General features: G+C 40.7%; 1 protein-coding gene across 2 annotated transcripts in view; it reads left to right on the top strand.

Annotated features, from left to right (window-relative positions):
- Positions 1–21,239, top strand: part of MAP4 (microtubule associated protein 4) — a 107,544-nt gene that overhangs the window by 44,040 nt on the left and 42,265 nt on the right. The window contains exons 3-7 of one of the 2 annotated variants that reach the window (XM_065885720.1): positions 6,148–6,270; positions 13,026–13,139; positions 15,902–16,027; positions 16,580–17,620; positions 18,326–18,448. In XM_065885720.1, coding sequence (XP_065741792.1) covers positions 6,148–6,270; positions 13,026–13,139; positions 15,902–16,027; positions 16,580–17,620; positions 18,326–18,448 — 1,527 coding nt within the window. The remainder of the gene's footprint in view (positions 1–6,147; positions 6,271–13,025; positions 13,140–15,901; positions 16,028–16,579; positions 17,621–18,325; positions 18,449–21,239) is intronic. The other variant, XM_065885721.1, reaches the window with a different exon arrangement.

Genomic DNA, 21,239 nt, shown 5'->3' on the forward strand with positions numbered 1-21,239 from the left:
CTTTTACTAATTTTTTAAAAAATAAATTTATTTATTTATTTATGGCTGCACTGGGCCCACGTTGCTGCGCGTGGGCTCACTTCAGCCGCGGCGCTACTCTTCGTTGCGGTGCGCGGGCCTCTCATTGCAGTGGCCTCTCCCGCCGCGGAACACTGGGCTCCAGGTGCACGGACTTCAGTAGTCGTGGCACGTGGGCTCAGGAGTTGTGGCTCGCGGGCTCTAGAGCACAGGCTCAGCAGCTGTGGCGCACGGGCCCAGTTGCTCCGCGGCATGTGGGATCCTCCCAGACCAGGGCTCGAACCTGCGTCCCCCGGCAGGCAGACTCCCAACCACTGTGCCACCAGGGAAGTCCCACTTTTACTAATTTTAAGAGCTATTTATTTCTCCAAGTTTTTGTTTCCAAAGAGAATTGTTAAGCATATATTCTATTAAAACACCAGGGACCTGGTAGAAATCAAACCAACGGAGAATCTTCTTTTCTTTTTTTTAATTGAAGTATAGTTGATTTACAGTGTTGTGTTAGTTGCCAGCGTACAGCACAGTGATTCAGTTTATACATATGTGTATATATGTGTATATATATATGTGTGTGTGTATGTGTGTATATATATATATATATATATATATATACACACATACATACACACACACGGCTATATATTCTTTTTCAGATTCTTTTCCCTTATAGTTTATTACAAAATACTAAGTATAGCTCCCTGTGCTATACAGTAGTGTGTATATGTTAATCCCAACCTCCTAATTTATCCCTCCCCGCCTTCCCCTTTATTTATCCAAGTTTTTACCACTTTTTCTTCTTCCCTCCTCCATATGCTTGTGAACCTTCCTAGTGACACTGTGGTTTGTTCTTTGATTCATTGTAATTTTTCTGGCTTAAGCAAATGACCAGTACTTCCTGCTGAGTACTTTTGTGCATATTATATCTTGCCAGGTTTTGGGGGGATATAAAAATGAATAGATAAATCAAAGGTCTTAAAATTTAATTTTAGAATTAAAATGCATTTTAAAAATTATATAGCACAACCCTATTGTGTTTCATGTTTTTTGTGTGGATTTGTTTTGTTTTGGTTTGGTGTTTTACTATAGATGAATGGTTTATGGTTCTAAAAGTCTCAAGGTCACACCCAAAGTTAAGTGACAGAGCCAGGACTGGAATCTAGATCTCCTGATTTGCAGTCCAGTTTTCTTTCTTTAATATCATATTTCTTTCTGATTTAGATTTCTAGCATGTGAAGAAACCTTTAGACAGCTCTAGGCAAAATACATATTTCTTACTTTTTAGACTTTTCCTCAATTAAAGGAACTGGGCATTGCATTTTCATCTTTGTTGGCTGCCTACAGCTAGTTTTTTTTTTTTTTTTTTAAACATGTAAAGCTTTTAGAATAACATATTTGGCTCAAAAGTCTCTTTCTTCTCTCTTGCTTTTCTCACCTCCCCCTTTTTTCTCTCTTCCTCTACCTCTCTTCCTCCCTCTTTTCCATTCTTCCTTCTCTCCCTCTGTCGTCCCTGCCCCCTCTTTGGCTTCATTCTCAGGCAGATTCTTTCAAGGTGGGAAGAATGATTACTGGCAGCCCAGGTGTAGTGTAACCTTATGGCTCAAGTTCTAAAATGTCTGTATATCAGACTTCCCCAAAGGACTTTGGGTCTGCCTGAATTACAGATATACTCGTTTGGCCAGGAAAGCAAAGTACCACGATGGACAACCATACCAGGATCACCTTGAAGGGATTGGGGTGGTTCCCTTTAGATGGGATACAGGCAGACAACTCTTGGATGCCACTCTGTTTGGCCTTTGACACCCTAGCTATTCTCTAGCTGCCCTCTATGGAGAACTGCTGCCCCCAGTAAGTGTGTTCCAGCTAAATTGGTGTGCTCCTTACTTTCCCGTTCTTGCCCGTGGTCTTAACTCATATTTTCCTCTGCTGGATATCTTCTCCACTTTGTCTCTTTCTCCGTCTCCCAGCTCCATTTAGTTATATCCTCCTGACTATCCTTCCAGATCCAGTTAAATTCTAATCTCCTGTGGAAAATATTCCAGATCATCCCATGACCATATTATGTGACCTTTAAACTCCGGTAGCAACACTTAGTACGTGTTATTGTAGACACTTATCCTATATGACCCATTATAGCTGTGGGACTATCATGTTCCTCATAGTTTTCTAAGCACTTTCACATATCCTCCCTCAGCCTTATGAAGTAAGTAAGGCAGGTACCAGATGTGAAAACTGAGGCTTGCAGAGATTTGCATTGTTGGGTATATCTTAAACCCTCAGCTAGACTAATACTTGCTGCTCGGTTTTCGTAGTGCCCAAGTACAGTGTAATGGTGATGATAGTGATCAGTGTCCGTGAGAGCAGGACTTTTCACCATTTGGTTTGCTGCTGTATCACTAATACCTAGAACAGTGACTGGCACATAGCAGGTGCTTAAATAGATAATTGAATGAGATATGGTTTAAACTTCAGGGGCTTGGACTAGGTGATCTCCTAGGTGCCTTCTTCTCTAAAATTCTAAGGTTGCCGCTGGGGCAGGGGATGGGGGACGGATTTGGAAAGAGCCAAGGACATGAAATAGAAGCGGTCACAGATTTGTTTTTTTTTTGTTAGTAATATGCAAATTATGACCACTAATACTGTTTATAAGAAATCTATCTGTCAATTAATAATTCAGAGTAAAATAATTCTTATTGGTGCTTCTTGTTTTTCTATTTCTTTTTTTGAACTCCGTATAAGTAACCCAAATCGTGTACAGCAGATAGGGAAAGAGATCAAAAAGTATTGAGGGCTTCCCTGGTGGCACAGTGGTTGAGAGTCCGCCTGCCGATGCAGGGGACACGGGTTCGTGCCCAGGTCCAGGAAGATCCCACATGCCGCGGAGCGGCTGGGCCCGTGAGCCATGGCCACTGAGCCTGCGCATCCGGAGCCTGTGCTCCGCAACGGGAGAGGCCACAACAGTGAGAGGCCCGTGTACTGCAAAAAACAAAACAAAAACAAAAAGTATTGAAAAGGTGGGAAGTTTGCCTGGGGAAAACTGAAGTGAAGAACCTCAATCTCTGTTTTTTTTTCAATATTTCATATTTCTTGGTGCTGTTAATTCAGAGCTGCGTAATCACCAGTTGATTCGTTCTTGCTGTCTTATTGCTCTCCTGAGGATTTTATGTCTTTTTTTTCTGTCAGCCTTGCGACTTTTTCTCCAGCACCATCTAAAAATCAGAATGTGGCAGATATCAAACTGGCCCTGTATATCTGCTGAAATAATGATGAGTACATATAAGCTACTACAGAATATTAAATCACACAGTTAACCCAGTTGGACTATAGTCAGCTCTGGAGAACTTCCTTGTGTTGAAATGCCATTTAAAGTTGGCTCTCTTAAAGCCAAAGGAGGGACAGAAAAGAGAAAGAATCCTGGGGAGAGACCAAAAGGGGGAGGGAGGGAGTGCTTTGAGGGGATGGAGAGCTTGCATTTCAACCTCTGGAGGTCTTAAACATGAGTTTGCCAGGACCACATTGCAGGATGTTTTAAGTCCCTTCTGGTAGTAGATGCCATAGCTGAGCTGTATTGCTGAGTTTTTCTCTAATCCCTGTCCCCAGGTTGTACCATAACTAATGGTGTATTTACTTCTGTACCTTTGTCATTTATTGATAGTTGACCTAGGGAATAGCTATGTGTGGAACATCCTCTACATCCATTGTAAACTGTTATTGATGAAAGATGATTATGATGATCAGTTTCCGTCTTAAAAAGATATTCATGACAGATACTGCCTGAATTTTAGAAAAAGTCTCTCCTGAAGAATTGATTTGCTTCCTTCTCTTATAACTTATAGCAGAAGTTTCTTAGTTGTGTGCAGGTCTGGAGGCCTGGAACCTTCAGAGAAGAACAACTGCTAGAGGCTGTCTTTGACAGGTAGAACTTGGGAGGCTTTGTCATGTACAGTCTACCTTCAGCAGATAAGTTTCTCAGAGATTAGGCATTTCACTTATATAAGAAGAGTTTTAATTATACAATTATAATTGAAATATCTTAAGTAAAAATACAGTATATTATCCCCCTTTCATTCTTGCAGGCATGGAAGATAACTTAAAGTCCACAGATTTATTATGTTTAAGTAAAAATGTTTAGAGAAAAAAAATGGCCTCAGATATCTAACATTCTCTTGGGATGTGTTCTTGAAGGAACATTTCAGGGAATGTAATCTAGGATAAATTTTTTGTTTCATTCCTCTTCCTCCTCTTTCCTCAAATGCTTCAGGTAGTTGAAATCAGATTTTGGTGATTCTATGAAACATGAAAATAAAGGACAATCATGAAGGGGAAAATTTGTACCTCAAGGCAACCTGATGAGTTAGCTAGTAATAAAGGAGGGACAGTTCTGCCACTTACCCTCGAAGTTTGTCTTGAGATTAGCAGCAGGTATCTGGATCTTTTTGAAGTACCCTGTGGTTGAGCCTTCTCCTTTTTCCAGGTACATCTTTTTAAAGTCCTAGTCTTTTTTCCAGAAGCAGGGCAGTAGGGAAACTTCAACTGTGTTAGTACTGTAGCTATTCAGCCTTTCAAAACTTCTTTCCTCACTCACTTCCATACCCTTCTCCACAAAAATTCATAGCCCCCAACAAGGGAAGTATATGCTAAAGGCACATACCTGGGAGTCCTAGATTTTTTTTTTAACCACTTTATTGAGATGTAATTTACATACTATAAAAATTCACCCATTGTAAATTTACAGAGTTGTGCATTCATCACCACAATCCATTTTTCAGAAAATTTTTTTTACCACCCTTAAAGTTATCTTGAGTCCATGCACACTCAATCCCTATCTCTATTTACAGTCTAGGCAACCAATGATTTGCTTCTTATCTTTATAGTCATCTTTTCTAGAAAACTCATATAAACAGAATCATACAGTATGTAGTCTTTCATGTCATGCTTTTCTCACTTAGCTTATTAATGCTTGTAAAGTTCATCCATCTATGTTGAGGTGTTTATCAGTATTTCATTACCGTTTACAGCTGAACAGTATTCCAATATATGTACCATATTTTGTTTATCCATTCATCAGTTGATGAATTTTGGGTTTGTTTCCAGTCTTTAGCTATTAAGAATAACATAGCTGTGAACATTCATATATTGTCTTTGTATAGATATTTGTTTTCATTTCTCTCGGGTAGACACCTAGGAGTGGAATTGCTGGGTCATGTGATAAGTCTAAGTTTAACATTTTAAGAAACTGTCAAAGTCTAGATGTAAACTCTTACATTTTTCAACAAGGGTGCCAAGATAAGTTAATGGGGGAAGCACAGTCTTTTCAAGAAATGGTGCTGGGAAAACTGGATAGCTGTATGCAAAGGAGTGAAGTTAAGACCCCTACCTAACACCATATAAAAAATTAACCCAAAATGGATCATATACATATATGTAAGAGGTAAAACTATAAGACTCTTACAAGAAAACATGGGCATAAATCTTTGTAACCTTAGATTAGTCAGTGGTTTCTTAGATACGACACCCAAAGCACAGATGACCGAAAAAGTACATAAACTGGACTTCATTGAAATTAAAAACTTTTATGTTCCAAGGACATCATCAAGAAAGTGAATCTTACATTTCAATAATAAAAAAACCAAGTAGCTTAATTTAAAATTGGGTAAATTATTTGAATAAACCTTTCTTTGGGGAAAGAAAAACATAAAAGTGACCTTAGATAAGCACATGAAATAATACATAACATCATTAGTCATCAGGGAAATGCAAATCAAAACCATGATGAGGTACCACTTCACACCCATATCTAGAATGGCTAAAATAAAAAAAGATAATAGCAGGTGTTGGTGAAGATGTGGAGAAATTGAAACCCTCAGACATTACTGGTGAGATTATAAACTGGTACAGCCATTTATATACATTTATGGAAAAGTTTGGCAGATCCTCAAAATGTTAAACATAGAATTGCTGTATCACCTAGCAGTTCAACTGCTGAGCATATATACCCAATAGAATTGAAAACGTATGTCCACACAAAAACCTGTACTTGGATGTTCATAGCAGCATTATTTACAAAAGCCAAAAATAATCAGATGTCAACAGTGATACCTTATAACTTTTGTTTCCTGTTTCTATTTGAAGGGTCTCCAACTGAATTCCTTGAAGAGAAAATGGCCTACCAGGGATATCAGAACAGCCAGAACTGGCCAGAAAATACAAACTTTTGCTTTGAACCCGAGCAAGTGGTGAATCCTATCCAGACTGGTAAGTGCAAGGCTTGCTTGTGACTGCTGAATGTGAACTATGACATAAACATGGAAAAGCCACAATCACCACTATTTAAGCTGTTTTCCAAAGCAACTGCAACATTTTATATTCCCACCAGTAAATGAGATAAAACATTTCAGCCTAAATATAGCTTGTAAAGCACAACCAAGGTATAATTATTTCCCCTGAACGTTTAGTTGACCCTTTCTCCTTTCTATTTATCCCTTCTTCTGAGGCAGGTACCCCTTTGTTTTCTCCCCTTCAAAACCTGTTTTGAGTAAAAAGCTGAAATTCATATTCATTGAGGACTAAATGATCAACAGTACCTTAGAACCTTAGTTCTTCCAAAAGGAATTATTATAGTACTAATAGCACCATTTGTCAAATGCCTATTTTGTGCCAGGCACAATACTAGAGCCTCAATATACATATTATCTGCATTTCTTACCTAACTCTGCCAAGTATATATTATCCTCATTTGACAAAAAAAAGAAAACTAAAACTTATACCCAATTTGTATAAAATTCTAACTAATTTATAGAGACAAAAAAAAAAAGCCTGTCTGTAGTTGCCTAGAGTTGGAAGTGGTGGGAGGGATGGACTGCAGAAGCACCTCAAAGCAGTAGTTGATACCTCCATGTCAGAGTTAATGAGGTTGAGAGCTCAAGTTATTTGTTTCCACTTATATATGGTTTCTTTTTTGCTAACGTAAAAGGTGCCCATAACTGGTTCCAGATGTTCTAGTACTTGATGTTCTGTACCACTCTCCAGTCATTAGCTGTCCCAGGTATACGTAATTTTTGAAGAAAGCTTTAATGAGATGTAATTCACATACCATACAATTCACCCATTTAAAATGTACAATTGAGTGGATTTTAGTATATTTACATATATGTACAGCCATCACCAGAGTCTATTTTAGAATATTTTTTGTCACCTCATAAAGAAACTCAGTACTCCTTAGATTTCACTCCCATCTCCTTATCCACTCCAGCCCTAAGCAACCACTAAATCTACTTTCTGTCTCTATAAATTTACCTATTCAGGACATTTCGTATGAATGGAATCATCATGTTAATATGTGGTCTTTTGTGACTGGCTTTTTTCATTTGGCCCAGTGTTTTCAAGGTACATGCATTTTTGGGCATGGATTAGAACTTCATTCTTTAAATGGGCATGTAATATTTTGTATGGATACACTGCATTTTGTTTATTCATCAGTTGATGGACATTTGGGTTGGTCTCCCCCTTTTTTTCCCAAACTATTGTAAATAATGCTTTCTAAAGCATTTGTGTACAAGATTTTGTGTAGATGAAGGAATGTAACCTGGATTGGAATTGCTGATCATATGGTAACTCTGTTTAATCATTTGTGGAATTGCCAAGCTGTTTTCCAAAGCAACCTTAACATTTTATATTCCCACCAGTAACCTATGAGGTTTGTAATCACTACATCCTTGACAACACTTGTTTTCCCTTTTTAAATAATTATAGTAACCTAATGGGTGTGAAATGGTATCTTGTGGTGATTTTGATTTGCATTTTCCTAATGGCTGATGATGTTGATTATCTTTTTATCTTTTCATGTGCTTATTGGCTATTTGTATATCTTCCTTGGAGAAATGTGTATTCAGCTCCTTTGACAATTTTCTAATTGGTTGATCTTTTTGTTGTGCTGTAAGAATTCTTTATATTTCACATACTAGACGCTTATCAGATTTATGATTTGCAACTATTTTCTCCCAATTTGTGGGTTATCTTCTGATTTTCTTGGTAGTGTCCGTGGAGCACAAAAGTTTTTAATAATTAATTAATTAAATTTATTTATTTTTGGCTGCGTTGGGTCTTTGTTGCTGCACATGGACCTTCTCCAGCTGCGGCAAGCAGGGGCTGTGCCTCACTGCGGTACGCAGGCCTCTCATTGCGGTGGCTTCTCCCGTTGCAGAACATGGGCTCCAGGCGCATGGGCCTCAGTAGGTGTGGCACATGGGCTCAATAGTTGTGGCACATGGGCTCAGCTGCTCCGCGGGACGTGGGATCCTCCTGGACCAGGGCTCCAACCCATGTCCCCTGCATCAGCAGGCAGACTCTCAACCACTGTGCCAGCAGGGAAGCCCAGTTTTAAATTTTGATGAGGTCCACTTTATCTAGTTTTTCTTTTGTTGCTCAAGGTTTGGTGTCATATCTAAGACTCCATCGCCAAATCTGAGGTCATGAAGATTTATCCTTATGTTTTCTTCTAAAAATTTTATATAGTTTTAGCTCTTATATTGAGGTCTTTGATCCACTGTGGGTTAATTTTTGTGTATGGTGAAAGGTGTAAGGGTCCAGATTCATTGTTCTTCACGTGGATATCCAGTTGTCCCAGCTCCATTTTTTGAAAAGTCTATTCTTTCCCCATTGAATTGTCTTGGCACCCTTGTTGAAAATTTGTTGACCATAGATATACAGTTTTGTTTCTCAGCTCTTAGTTCTGTTCCATTGTTCTGTATGTCTGTCCTTATGCCAGTACTACACTGTCATGGTTACTGTTGCTTTGTGGTAAGTTTTGCAATTGAGTAGTATGAGTCTACCTACTTTGGTCTTCTTTTTTTTTTTTTTTTTTTTTTTTGCGGTATGCGGGCCTCTCACTGTTGTGGTCTCTCCCGTTGTGGAGCACAGGCTCCGGACGCGCAGGCTCAGCGGCCATGGCTCACAGGCCCAGCCACTCCGCGGCACGTGGGATCTTCCCCGACCGGGGCACGAACCCGTGTCCCCTGCGTCGGCAGGCAGGCTCTCAACCACTGAGCCACCAGGGAAGCCCTGGTCTTCTTTTTGATGATTGTTTTGGCTATTTTGTATCCTTTGCAATTCCATATTAATTTTAGAGTCAGCTTGTGAATTTCTATAAAGAAATCAGCTGGGGTACTTCCCTGTAGCACAGTGGTTAAGAATCTGTCTGGCAATTCAGGGGACATGGGTTTGATCCCTGGTCTGGGAAGATCCCACATGCCATGGAGCTACTGAGCCTGTGCTCTGGAGCCCGCGAGCCACAACTACTGAGCCCTCGTGCCACAACTACTGAAGCCCACACACCTAAAGCCTGTGCTCTGCAAAAGAGAAGCCACCGCAATGAGAAGCCTGTGCACCGCTGCAAAGAGTAGACCTCGCTCGCCGCAACTAGAGAAAAACCGCAGGCGACAACAAAGACCCAATGCAGCCAAAAATAAATAAATTAATTAATTAAAAGAAAAATCAGCTGGGATTTTTGGTAGGAATTGTGTTAAATCTGTAGATCAATTTGGGGAGTTTTGCCATCTCAACAATATTAAGTCTTCCAATCCTTAAACTTAGAATGTTTTTCCATGTGTTTATATCTTACTTCTTTCAGCAATATTTTGGTAGTTTTCAGAGTGTAAGTTTTATACTCCCTTTTGTAAAATTTATTCCTAATATTTTATTGTTCTTTATTCTTATGAATGGAATTGTTTTCTTTCATTTTCAGATTGTTCTGAATCTGAATTGGTTTTTGTATATTGATCTTGTATCTTCCAACCTTGCTGAACTCATTAGTTCTAATAGTTTTTTAGTTGATTCCATAGGATTTTCTGCGTATAAGATCATGTCCTCTACAATAAAGTTTTACTTCTTCCTTTCTAATCAGGCTGCCTTTTATTTCTTGTCCTTGCTTAATTGTCCTGACTAGGACCTTCAGTACAATGTTAAATAGAAGTGGCAAGAGCAGACTTCCGTGTTTGTTCCTGGTCTTAGTTAGGGAAAGCATCCAGTCTTTTACCATTGAGCATGGTCTTAGCTGTGCGGTTTTTGTTGATGTCGTTTATCAGATTAAGGAAAATGCCTTCTATTCTTAATTTGTTGAGTGTTTGATTTATCGTGAAAGGGTATTGGGTTTTGCCAAGTGATTTTTCTGCATCTATTGATGATCATGTGGTTTTATTTTTTTAATTCTGTTGTTATGTATGTATTCCATTAATTGATTTTTGGATGTTAAACCAATGTTGCATTCCTGAGATGGATCCCATTTGGTCATGGTATATAATGAGTTTTATATGCTGGCACATATGTAAACATTTGTTGAGGATTTTTGCATCCATGTTCAGAAAAGATACTGGTCAGTAGTTTTGCTTTCTTGAGATGTCTTTGTCTAGTTTTATATTAGTCTCATACAATGAGTTGGGAAGTATCCTCCTCTCTTTAATATTTTTGGAAGTGTTTGTGAAGAATTGATTTTCATTCTTCTTTAAATATTTGGTAGATTTCATCAGGGAAGCCATCTCAGCCAGGGCGTTTCTTTGTGAGTAGTTTTTAATTACTAATTCAGGGCGATGGCTCCAGTGATCCCCACCTCCTAGTATTCACACCCTTGTGTAGTCACCTTCCACATCGTACCATGCTTGGGCTATGTGACCAATAGAATAGATGGCAGAAATAATGGTATGCCATTTCTAAGATTAGATTACAAAAGACACTACAGTTTCTGTCTTGGTCACACTGGGTTTACTCACCCTGGCGATAGCTGCTGCTGTGGAGAGGCACACGTGGGGAGGAACAGAAGCCTCCAGTTAACAGCCATGTGAGTAAGCCATCATCATGTAGGCAGGTTCTCCAGCCCCAGTCAAGTCTCCAAATAATCACAGCCCTGGGCAGTACCTTCACTGCAGCCTTGTGAGAAACTGTAGTGGAGGTGGAGAAGAAATAGATTCTGGGAGACATTTTTTTTTTTCATTTTATTTATTTATTTTTTGGCTGTGTTGGGTCTTCGTTGCCGCACATGGGCTTTCTCTAGTTGCGGCGAGCGGGGGCTACTCCTCGTTGCGGTGTGCAGGCTTCTCATTGTGGTGGCTTCTCGTTGTGGAGCTCAGGCTTCAGTAGTTGTGGCATGCGGGCTCAGTAGTTGTGGCTCGTGGGCTCTAGAGCCCAGGCTCAGCAGTTGTGGCGCTCGGGCTTAGTTGCTCCGCGGCATGTAGGGTCTTCCTGGACCAAGGCTCGAACCTGTGTCCCCTGCATTGGCAGGCAGATTCTTATCCACTGCGCCACCAGGGAAGCCCCCTGGGGGACATTTTCAAGGTCAAGTCAGCTGGATTTCCTGACGACTTGGATGTGGTGTATGAAAGAGAGAAACCAAGGATGACTCCAGGGTTTTGGACCAAAAAGATAGAATGACATCAGAGATGGGAAGACTGTAGGAGGAGTGATTTGGGAAACAGGTTACATTTTGGCTTTATTTTATACATTAAGTGTTGGCAGTTTGATACCTAAGTCAGGAAATAAAGGGAGAGGTTGAGATGACTGGAGATACAAATTTGAGTGTCATCATCTTATAGATGGAATTTTAAACTGTGAGACTGGATGAGATCACTAAGAGAGGGAATGTATGTAGGCAGAGAAAGAAAAGGTCTTCCTCTGTCCCGCAACCACTCAGTTCTTTAGTGCTCAGCTTAAATATTTTTCAAGTGAAGACCTTCCTTGACTTGAACTAAAGTATATCCATCTCCTAAATGTTTTCAACTCTGATTTATACATCTTTGGGTTTTTAGAACACACAGGGTCTGCCACATCATACGCACCTAGTAAAATAGTAATGAATAAATGACAGAACTTTGTAGAAATCTTTGATTTTTACATGTGATTTAGCATTCTTCCCCTCCTAATGTGCGAACCATACAACAGTTATTCTCATTGCTGGTTTAAGTGTCCTGTTTTCCTTCAGCGGAAGTGTGAGAGGCAGAGCAAGCAGCAGGTACCCCAAACCAAGTTAAGACTGGGGAGAATGAAGCTTTCTAATCTGTCTAGATTCTAGCTCCTCTGCTGTTCTGAAGCAGCAGCACTTCGGCCTCCTCCAGCCCCAGCAGTTTCTCAGTTTCCTTTCTGCTCGTTCATATTCTGCAGTGCCCTGCTCTCCCCTAAGCCTGAAATCCCTTACTAGAAGAGGGAGGGGCAGCTGCCTCAGAGCCACAGGAATGAACATTCACTTAAAGCCTGGACTTCAGTGCAGCTGCCTCTGACAATGGAAGTGCCTAAAGGGAATTAGCATTCTCTGAGAAACTAGTTAGAAATGCAGATTCTTAGAGCCCAGCAGTGTGTTTTTATAAACTTTCAGGCTAATTCAGATGTGTGTTGCATTTCGAGATGGCCTCCTTGGAGAGCAGAATTCTTGCTTGGCCTAAATGGCTTTGCTCTTTTTTCATGTAAGAAGGTGCAGAGTTTACCTGATGTTTTCAGTGCCTTTACTCATGCCAACTCCTGAGTCTAGAGTTCATTCTTTCCAGGTACCAGCAGTTCACCTTGTCTCATTCAGACAGCTTTTGAAATGCAGTTTTCTTCATGCTCTCCACAGGAGGTGAAAATGTCTCTTTTACTTGTTCTGTGTGTGTGTGTGTTTTTTTTAATAACCTAAAATGAATGTCTGCTCTGTAAATACATATTGAAAGTTTAATTATATTTGTACTCTCACCTCCTAATATTATAGACTTGAGCATTAGTTGTAGTTTTAGTTTTATGTATTTGTTGGCTGTCTGATTTAGATAATTAAATCTTAGAGAATATGAGATTATGTATTTTTAACTTGTCACAAATGAATTAATGAATATTTGATTCCCTACCACATTCAGTCACATATTATCTCAACATATTTAACTCACTGTTGATGACACACATGTAGCTAATCAGTATTCATCAGAGGATAATAAGGAATGATAATCTTTCTAGTTGTGTTCAATGGGAATGAGTTTTAAATTCCTTCTTTATTCCAGATCCCTTTAAGATGCACCATGATGACAGCCTGGAAGATTTGCTCTTTCTCCCCAGTGGAACAACCAGTGCTTCAGCATCTGCAGAACAAAATGATCCCCTGAAAGACAGTTATGGTATGACTTCTCCAGCTGGATTTATTTCTTAACTCCATCAATTAATTTGGCTTTTCACCCATCACCTTTGAAGTGAATCACTAGGCAAAGTCATGTTTAGGGGCTCTGGCTCTGACACTGCTCCTTCTAGATTAGTCACAGAGAATTCACAGTTGGGCTGCTCAGGTTCAGCTCACCTCCTCTCATGGGATCTTGAATCCTATATCCTAGGGCCAGGTTCTGTCTCCACATTTTTATTAGTTCCTGGCCTTCCGCAAGTTATGTCCTCCCTAAACTTTGGTTTCTTTATAAAATGGCGCCACCACTTGTTCTTACCTTAAAGATGTGGTGTTGATGAAATAAAATTTATGTAGAAGTACTTCGCATAGTTTCTGGTACATGGTAAACTAAATGTTAAACAGATCTTAGTTATCAATTAGTAGTTTCCTCATTCCTGCTTTTGTATAACTTAACATGAATGTGGCCAAGGTACTGTAGGGCAGGCAAAACTTTACTTCTACCCATCTTTGGTGTTCAGTTGAGACTCTATAGACAGGTTAATAAGAAAAAAACAAATAGTTTATTAACGCATGCAACATACATCACATGGGAGGAAAGTAACTCAAAGGTGTAGCTTAGAAATTCAGTTTGGGACTTCCCTGGTGGCACAGTGGTTGAGAATCCACCTGCCAATGCAGGGGACATGGGTTCAAGCCCTGGTCTGGGAAGACCCCACATGCTGCAGACCAGCTAAGCCCTTGCACCACAATCACTTACCCTGCGCTCTAGAGCCTGTGAGCCACAACTACTGAGCCCATGTGCCTAGAGCTCATGCTTCACAAGGAAAAGCCGGCGCACCTCAACAAAGAGTAGCCCCTGCTCACTGCAACTAGAGAAAGTCCGCGTGCAGCAACGAAGACCCAACACAGTCAAAAATATATAAACAAAAAAACAAAATAAATAAATTTATTTTAAAAAAGAAAGAAATTCAGTTTGTGTAGCATCCTCAACAAAGAATATTAAATTTGTAGAGAAATGACAGGATAAAGGAAAGGAGTTTTACACTTCCAAGAGTCATACTTCGGGAAGGTAAGTATATGAGAGGGAACTAATGGAGTCAGGTTTGTTTGCATATTCCTTTGGTGCCCCCTCTGGCCTGATAAGTGTCTCTTGCCAGTGAAAGGAAAATTTATATCCTGCCTTTAGGCAGAAAGGGAGGAGCTTTTTCTCAATTTGTTGTTTGCTTAATTGCTTCAGCTCAAAATTTTTATGTCAAAGGGGCATATTTTGGGGTAACATGTTCTGGTTTCCTTCAGTACCCATCATCAGTAAGTCCCACTTCAAATAATGCTTATAATTTTGTATTTGTAAAGATTCTGGCTAGTAGCTGTATGTTTCACTTATGCTTTTCTTTGGCCTGATGATCTCTTGCAAGAAGGATATTAAATGAGTTGACTTTGATGCAATCCATCTAGTCTCCTGATTTGATTTTGGCTTTGACTCCTGTTTTTTCAGCTCACTACCTAGGCAGTCACTTAGTTGCATTGACTTCTTTCTTTACAGCATCTTCCTTCTCTTCCTTTGTGCTCCCTCTGCTTTACCCCATGCAAGCCCCTATCACTTCATACCTAGACCACCTCAGTAGTCGCCTATCAGACTTCCTGCTCTCCTTTAAAATTAATTCTGAATATACCTGATCATCTGACTCCCTGTTCTGTATTCATTGTCTCATTTTTATGATTAAGACCTTAAGACAGCTCCCCCCCACACACTTTTTTTTCTCTAAATTCTCTGGTTTTCTGAATTTTTTCTTCTACTGTTTGTTCTAATCCCATTTTCCCTCTCTGGTATACAAGATCTGTTTGAAGCAGACTAATCTCATAGTCCCGGAAACATTCTTGTCCTGTTGGCATCCTCGTTCTTTTCTTTGCTCAGAGAGCTCTCCATCCTTGAAATTGACTACTCTCCCCTCTCTTCCTGCTCTTGCTCCTCCTCTGAAGCCTTCTGTGACTGTGCTGATCTCATGGTTCTTTTGAAATTCTTATAGCATTTAGTCCATACTACACAGTTTACCTTATTTGATATATGTCTATCTTGCCTCTCTAGCTACATTGTAATAATCTTGATGGCAAGGACCAGGCGGTACTAAATCCCATGTGATATTAGGTCTGGCAGAGGACAGCATAATAATAATGCTTTTACATCTGTCTAGTTCTTAATAATTTACAAAGCATTTTCACAAAAGTGTCTTCTAATGTTGGAAAGGGTTGTATGTTAATCTCACTGTACAGATGAGGAAATTGATTCACTGTCCCTTACTGTCTGTTGCGTTCTGTTGGTTGTGATGTAGGAGCAAGAGCTCGTCCTTTGCTATTTTTTATTTATTTATTTTTTTACTATCTTTATTGGAGTATAATTGCTTTACAGTGGTGTGTTAGTTTCTGCTTTATAACAAAGTGAATCAGCTATACAAATACATATATCCCCATATCTCCTCCCTCTTGCGTCTCCCTCCCACCCTCCCTATTCTTTGGTGTTTTTGAATCTTTGTAAAACATTGTAGAAGGTGGCCAGTCAGTGTCAATCAGCAGGGCAACAGCCTAACAATTAGCCAAAACCTGAAGAATGTCAGCGGTTTTTACTTTAAAACTTTCTTGCTTTGTTTCTCGTTGGTCCTTTTGGCCTATGCCTTTATGGCTATATAAAGCTGGTTTTAAATATCAAATGTCTTTTTTCCCCAGTGTTGACTGAGTCTGAAAAATGTATTTGTGTTTCAATATTAGGTGTGTTTCCCTGTAACACGTTTGCTCCTGCAGCTGTTGTTCCTCAGGGGTGGCCTGTGGAAGCTCCAAAACCTCCACATTCAGAATCCTTCATTTCCCCTGAGGCCATTACACAGCCTACAGCAGGTACATTATTAGGATCCCTGTTTATCACTTAATAGTTACAGTATCAATAATCAATATAAAGCATCAGTCATTTTTGAGCCTTGTGCAGCAGTATAGTTAGGTAAAATTTTCACAACTGTCACAGATGTTTTTAAACTTAAATTACTGATTTCAAAGCTGGAGGAATTAAGTTGTAGTTGAAATACAACACTTAGGGCCAATGGGCAAAGACAATCCCTCTGTAATTCAGGGCAGATTTAGAACTCTGGGGGGTTTTCTTGATGTCCCACAGCTTCCCTTTCTGACACTAATTGTGTACCTGTGTTGATTTTTTGGACCTGTGTTTTTTTCTCTCCTTTGCCTTTCCTCCTCCACTCTTTGTTCTGCCAGTATTCTATTCTTCTAAGTATTAGGACTGTTGAAGAGTAGGCACAAATGCATTAAGTGGACAGCTTTTTAGTTATGTTTAGGATGTTATGGTCACAAAAGCCAGATACTCTTGTGCCCTAAGAAAGTAAGTTTTGAATGAAGAACTATGAGCAGACAATGATGGATCCTAAATGTCCAATTTATTTCCCTTAGAGCCTGCTAAGGAGGTAGAAATGGCATCCGCAGAAGAGAGAGCACCAACAAAAGCAATGGAAATGGTGATGGGACTGAAGGTTGCTAACATGGCACCATCTCGAGAATCAGAGATGGTCCTGGCCAAGGATGTGGCACCAGCCACAGAAACAGAGGTGGCATTGGATAAAGACACGGAACCACCTACCGTACCAGATGTGGCCCTGGCCAAGGACATGAAATCATCCATCGAACCAGATATGGCCTTAGTCAAGGACGTGGTTCTACCCCTAGAAACAGAGGCAACCCCAGTTAAGGACAATGTATTGCCCACAGAAACAGATGTGTCTTTGGCCAAGGACATGGTACTGCCCACAGAAACAGAGGTAACCCCAGCCAAGGACATACTACTATTCAAAGAAACAGAGAGGACACCACCTGTAAAAATGGATTTGGCCCCAGCTGAGGGCATGGTACCACCTATAGACCGAGAGGTGGCCCCACCCAAGGGTGTAGCATCACTTTCAGAAATAGAGGTGCCACTGGATGAGGACGCTGTGTCATCCACAGAAATATCCTCAGCCAAGGAGGTAGCCCTGTCCTCAGAAACAGAGGTGGCCCTTACTGGGGATATGGTACTACCCCCAGAAACAGAGGTGGCCCTAGTCAAGGACATGGCTGCACCTCCAGAAACAGAAGTCACCCCAGTCAAGGACATGGCTCCACCCCCAGAAGTAGAGATGGCCCTGAGCAAGGACGTGGCTCCACCTCAAGAAACAGAGGTGGCCCTGGGCAAGGACGTGGTTTCATCTCCAGAAACAGAGATGGTCCTGGGCAAGAATGTGGCTCTACCCCTACAAACGGAGGTGACCCTGGCCAACAATGTGGCTCCAGCCAAGGATGTTGCAGCATCCTCAGAAGCAGAGGTGGCACCAGTTCCTGTTAAGGACATGGAAACTGCACGGACACAGGAAGAAACAACTGAGGATTTCCAGTTAGAATCTCTCCAGGATGAAGGACAGTCAGCTGTACCTCCTCTCATGATATCAGCAGGTATGGGCTTACGCTTACTTGCAGTATTTGTCTACAAGGGTGTAGTCTCCAGAAGGGTAAGGGACAAACGTCATGCCAGGTAAAATAAAGACAGTCACACTGTACTTCGCAAGTCTAAACACATTCCTGCTCCCCTAAACAGTTCTTTCTCACCTTTGCCCTCCTTCAACCGCCAACACCTTCTCCATCCTTGTTCTCTGCTCATCTTCCTGTTTTTCTTATAGATGATTGAAGCAATAAAAAAGAACATTCACAAACTTCCACTCGCTCGTCTACCTAACTACTTGTATCTTTATCCATAGACTCTGCCTTCCCTGCTGTTGCCATCAGCAAACAGTCCCTGCTCCTAGTCACGAGGGGCAGCATCTTTGTCTTGCACTAGATCCCGTCTTCTCTTGTCTACTTACACACATTGCCCTGGCCATTCTCTTTTCCTGCCTCTCACCATGTTTTTCCCCCTTTACATTGGATCATTCCCACCACCATAAAAACATTTGTTATTTTTCCCTTCTTTTTTAAAAAAAACCCAACCCTCCCAACTCCCCCTTCCCTCCCCCTTCCAACTGCCACTCCATTTCTCTCCTGCCCTCATAGGAGCGTCCCTCATTCCTCAAAAACTGTGTCCATTTCCAATTTCTGGAAGGTGGAGAAGTAGCTGAAATGGTGCTTCTCTGAAACCTGTGTGGTTTTTACTTTTACCTTTAGAAGCAGTCACAGCCATGGGCCAAAAGCACAACTTGCCAACAGATGAGGATTCTGTGTCAGAGGAACTAGAGCAAAAGAAACCGTTCAGTAGTCAACCTTGTGAACTTCCTTCAGAGACCTCAGGTATGTCAGGAAAACAAAATGGCCTGTTTGAAAACGCTTAAACTGGGAAAGATGGGGAGATGGTGGAAGACATTGTTCCTGGTTATAAGGTGGTGATCAGCAGGACCGTTTATGAAGTCAGCTCTCTTTCTTAAACAGATTTCAGTGAGCTTTACACATTTTTGATGGTAAGCCAGAAGCACGTGCACGTGATTATCAACTTAGTGATTCTCTGCCTCCTTTTCTGTGATTGTGGTGAGATCGTGAACTTCAGGGCAGGGACCAAGATTTGCTACACTTGGAATCTTTACTGCTTTGAACACTGTCTGGCACCAAGTGGGAGCTAAATAAATGTATGATTTTTAAAATGTTGTTTTAGTGACTCAACATATCATTAAAGATTTCTCAAGTCCTTATTGTGTATACACCATGCTAAGGCACACAGATACTTAGGCCTGGGTCCTGGTCCTTTCCTAGCCTGGATGGTGAGAGAAGTTCCCAGGCGTGAACTCTGAAACCAAAGATTTATATAATAATTGAATTAAATAGTATTAGAGATGGCACCAAATAGCTGCTGATTAACTGCCAAGTTAAATGTTATAAATGCTGTGGGTTGCTAAAGCCTAGCAATTTTTCAGGAAAAACAATAATTGGCCTGAGGTATTAAGTAAAGGGTAGGATTTGGAGGACATTGGAGGGATAAAGATAAGGACAAAAGTCACTATTTGAATACTTTAATATTCTGTGAGGTCATTTATTGCATCAAACTTACCAAGAGTTGTCCTAGACCTGCTCTCACCGGGTCTCTTTCCAGGATCTTGGATCCATACTGCATTCATTGACTTAGAGGCAGGAGGTTGGACTAATTGACTTCCTGAAACTTTTCCAAGGGTGCTCATCCTAATTGTTTTAATTCATTATCCTATACTTGGCATTATGTATATATCTCTGTCTTTTGGGAAATACCTTTAGCAACAGAACATTGAAATCTAGCACATTTGTGTTTTAAAGTAGGAGGCTCTGGTTCTGAAATAATGTGACTTTTTCTCTGGACAAAATACTAATTCAGTATCTTTTCTTTTTCTCTTTCTTTTTTTTTTTTAAAGTAGTATAATTCTGTCCTTCTGGTCTGTTTAACAAGTAATCGGTATAATACTGATAAGTAATTAGTATAATATTGGTGACAGACTCTTAGAATTGTAAAATCATACATATTTCATTCAATCAGTTAATCAATGTCACCAAAAAGAGGAGCTTACCATCTTGTTACTATCCTGGGAATTATGTACCTATTAAAAATAATAACATATAAATAAGTATCAGAGGAGATTTATAGGCAGTAAGTGCTTATTATACAGATTAGAAGATCGCTGTTTGAATTTCTTTTATCAAGTTTTGAATATTTTGTAAATACATTTTGTAAAAAAAAGTCTTTACCCAAGATGATGATCTTTGATTTTTGTTAAATATTTACTAATCCCAGTTAAGAGTGAGAAATGTTTTGGAAAAAAACTGTTTTCCTAAATGAATCAGTATGTGGGTTGGTGAAAATAGACTACTTAAATGAGTCACTAAATGGACACTTTCTTAAAGAAACAATAACAAGGGGTTTTCTGTTTGGAATTTTGGCCAACTTCATGTATTGCAGGTACCCTTCCCACACAAGCCAAAAAAGCGTGCAGACCCAGTGATCGCAGGTCCGCCCGGCCCGCCCGGCCCAGGCTTGCCAGGGTCCCTCCTGAGCTGCTGGGAGGCTCTTCTCCACGGAAGACTCTTGATCCTGGGCTGGGCCCCTGCCCTTTGTCTGAGTTGGGTTGGGTTTCTGGTTCGTCTTCCTGTGGTGAGCCTGGGAACCAGAGGAAAACTATTCATGGTGACTTCCTTGAACCCCAGAGGGATCTTGGCAGGGAGTCCTGGGATATAGAAAGAACACCAATGATGATGAAGAAAAAAAAGAAGAAACCAAAGCAAAAGAGATACTCTCAGCCCCGGGCTGGGGGACCTTGGGATGATGACAATGCAGATGAGCCTAAAGGTCATCCCTCTGCCACTGACCCACAAAAGTCAGGTGTTCCCCCCAGCCTGCCTACCACTGTGGGCACAGAACATGGACTGGTATCCAGAGAAAACTTGAAAAAGGGATGTGAAATTGATTCCAGAGCAGCCAAACTGGTAGCTGAGAACTTTGTCTCCGAGGGTCTCAGCATTCCTTTGTGTCCTTTGGAAGAACCCCCGAAAACTGCAGTAAATTCTCAGCCCAAACTGAGAGTAGAGGCAGAGGTGAGAGGTAACAAGTCAGCACCACAGAGCCAAGACAAGAAATTGCTGCAGCAAGATGAGTGCAAACCACAGCCTGCACCCTACCTCGAGACTCCTGTGGATAAAAGCCAGACAGTAGGCTCCCTCAATCTGAAAGGACCCCTGACAGAAGTTTTTTCACACAAAGTCGAAATTCCTTTGGAGATCAGACCCAAAGAGGGTTGCTCTCCTGTCTTGGACCAAGAGGCTGAGGGTAGAGTTTCAAAACCCAAAGCAGCAAAAGAACTGCCTAATTCCATACCCACTTTGACAGCAGGTAATCCATTAGTAAGTAGTCTAAAAGAAGGGAGTGATGAAAGTAAAATGACTAAACTGCAGAATGACAAACAGAAAGAGTTTTCTGAGGGAACTGAAGAGGTTAAAGAACTAAAAAAGGAAAGTATTCCCAAGGAAAGACAGGAGAACAGCATCTTTGCTTCTGAGCAGCCACAGGACACGGTGTTAGCTCAGGTTCCTGGACTAGGGAATGAACCATTTAAGAGAATGGCAGGTG

Source organism: Phocoena phocoena, chromosome 10 (assembly GCF_963924675.1).
Source record: "Phocoena phocoena chromosome 10, mPhoPho1.1, whole genome shotgun sequence".
NCBI classification, from domain to species: domain Eukaryota; kingdom Metazoa; phylum Chordata; class Mammalia; order Artiodactyla; family Phocoenidae; genus Phocoena; species Phocoena phocoena.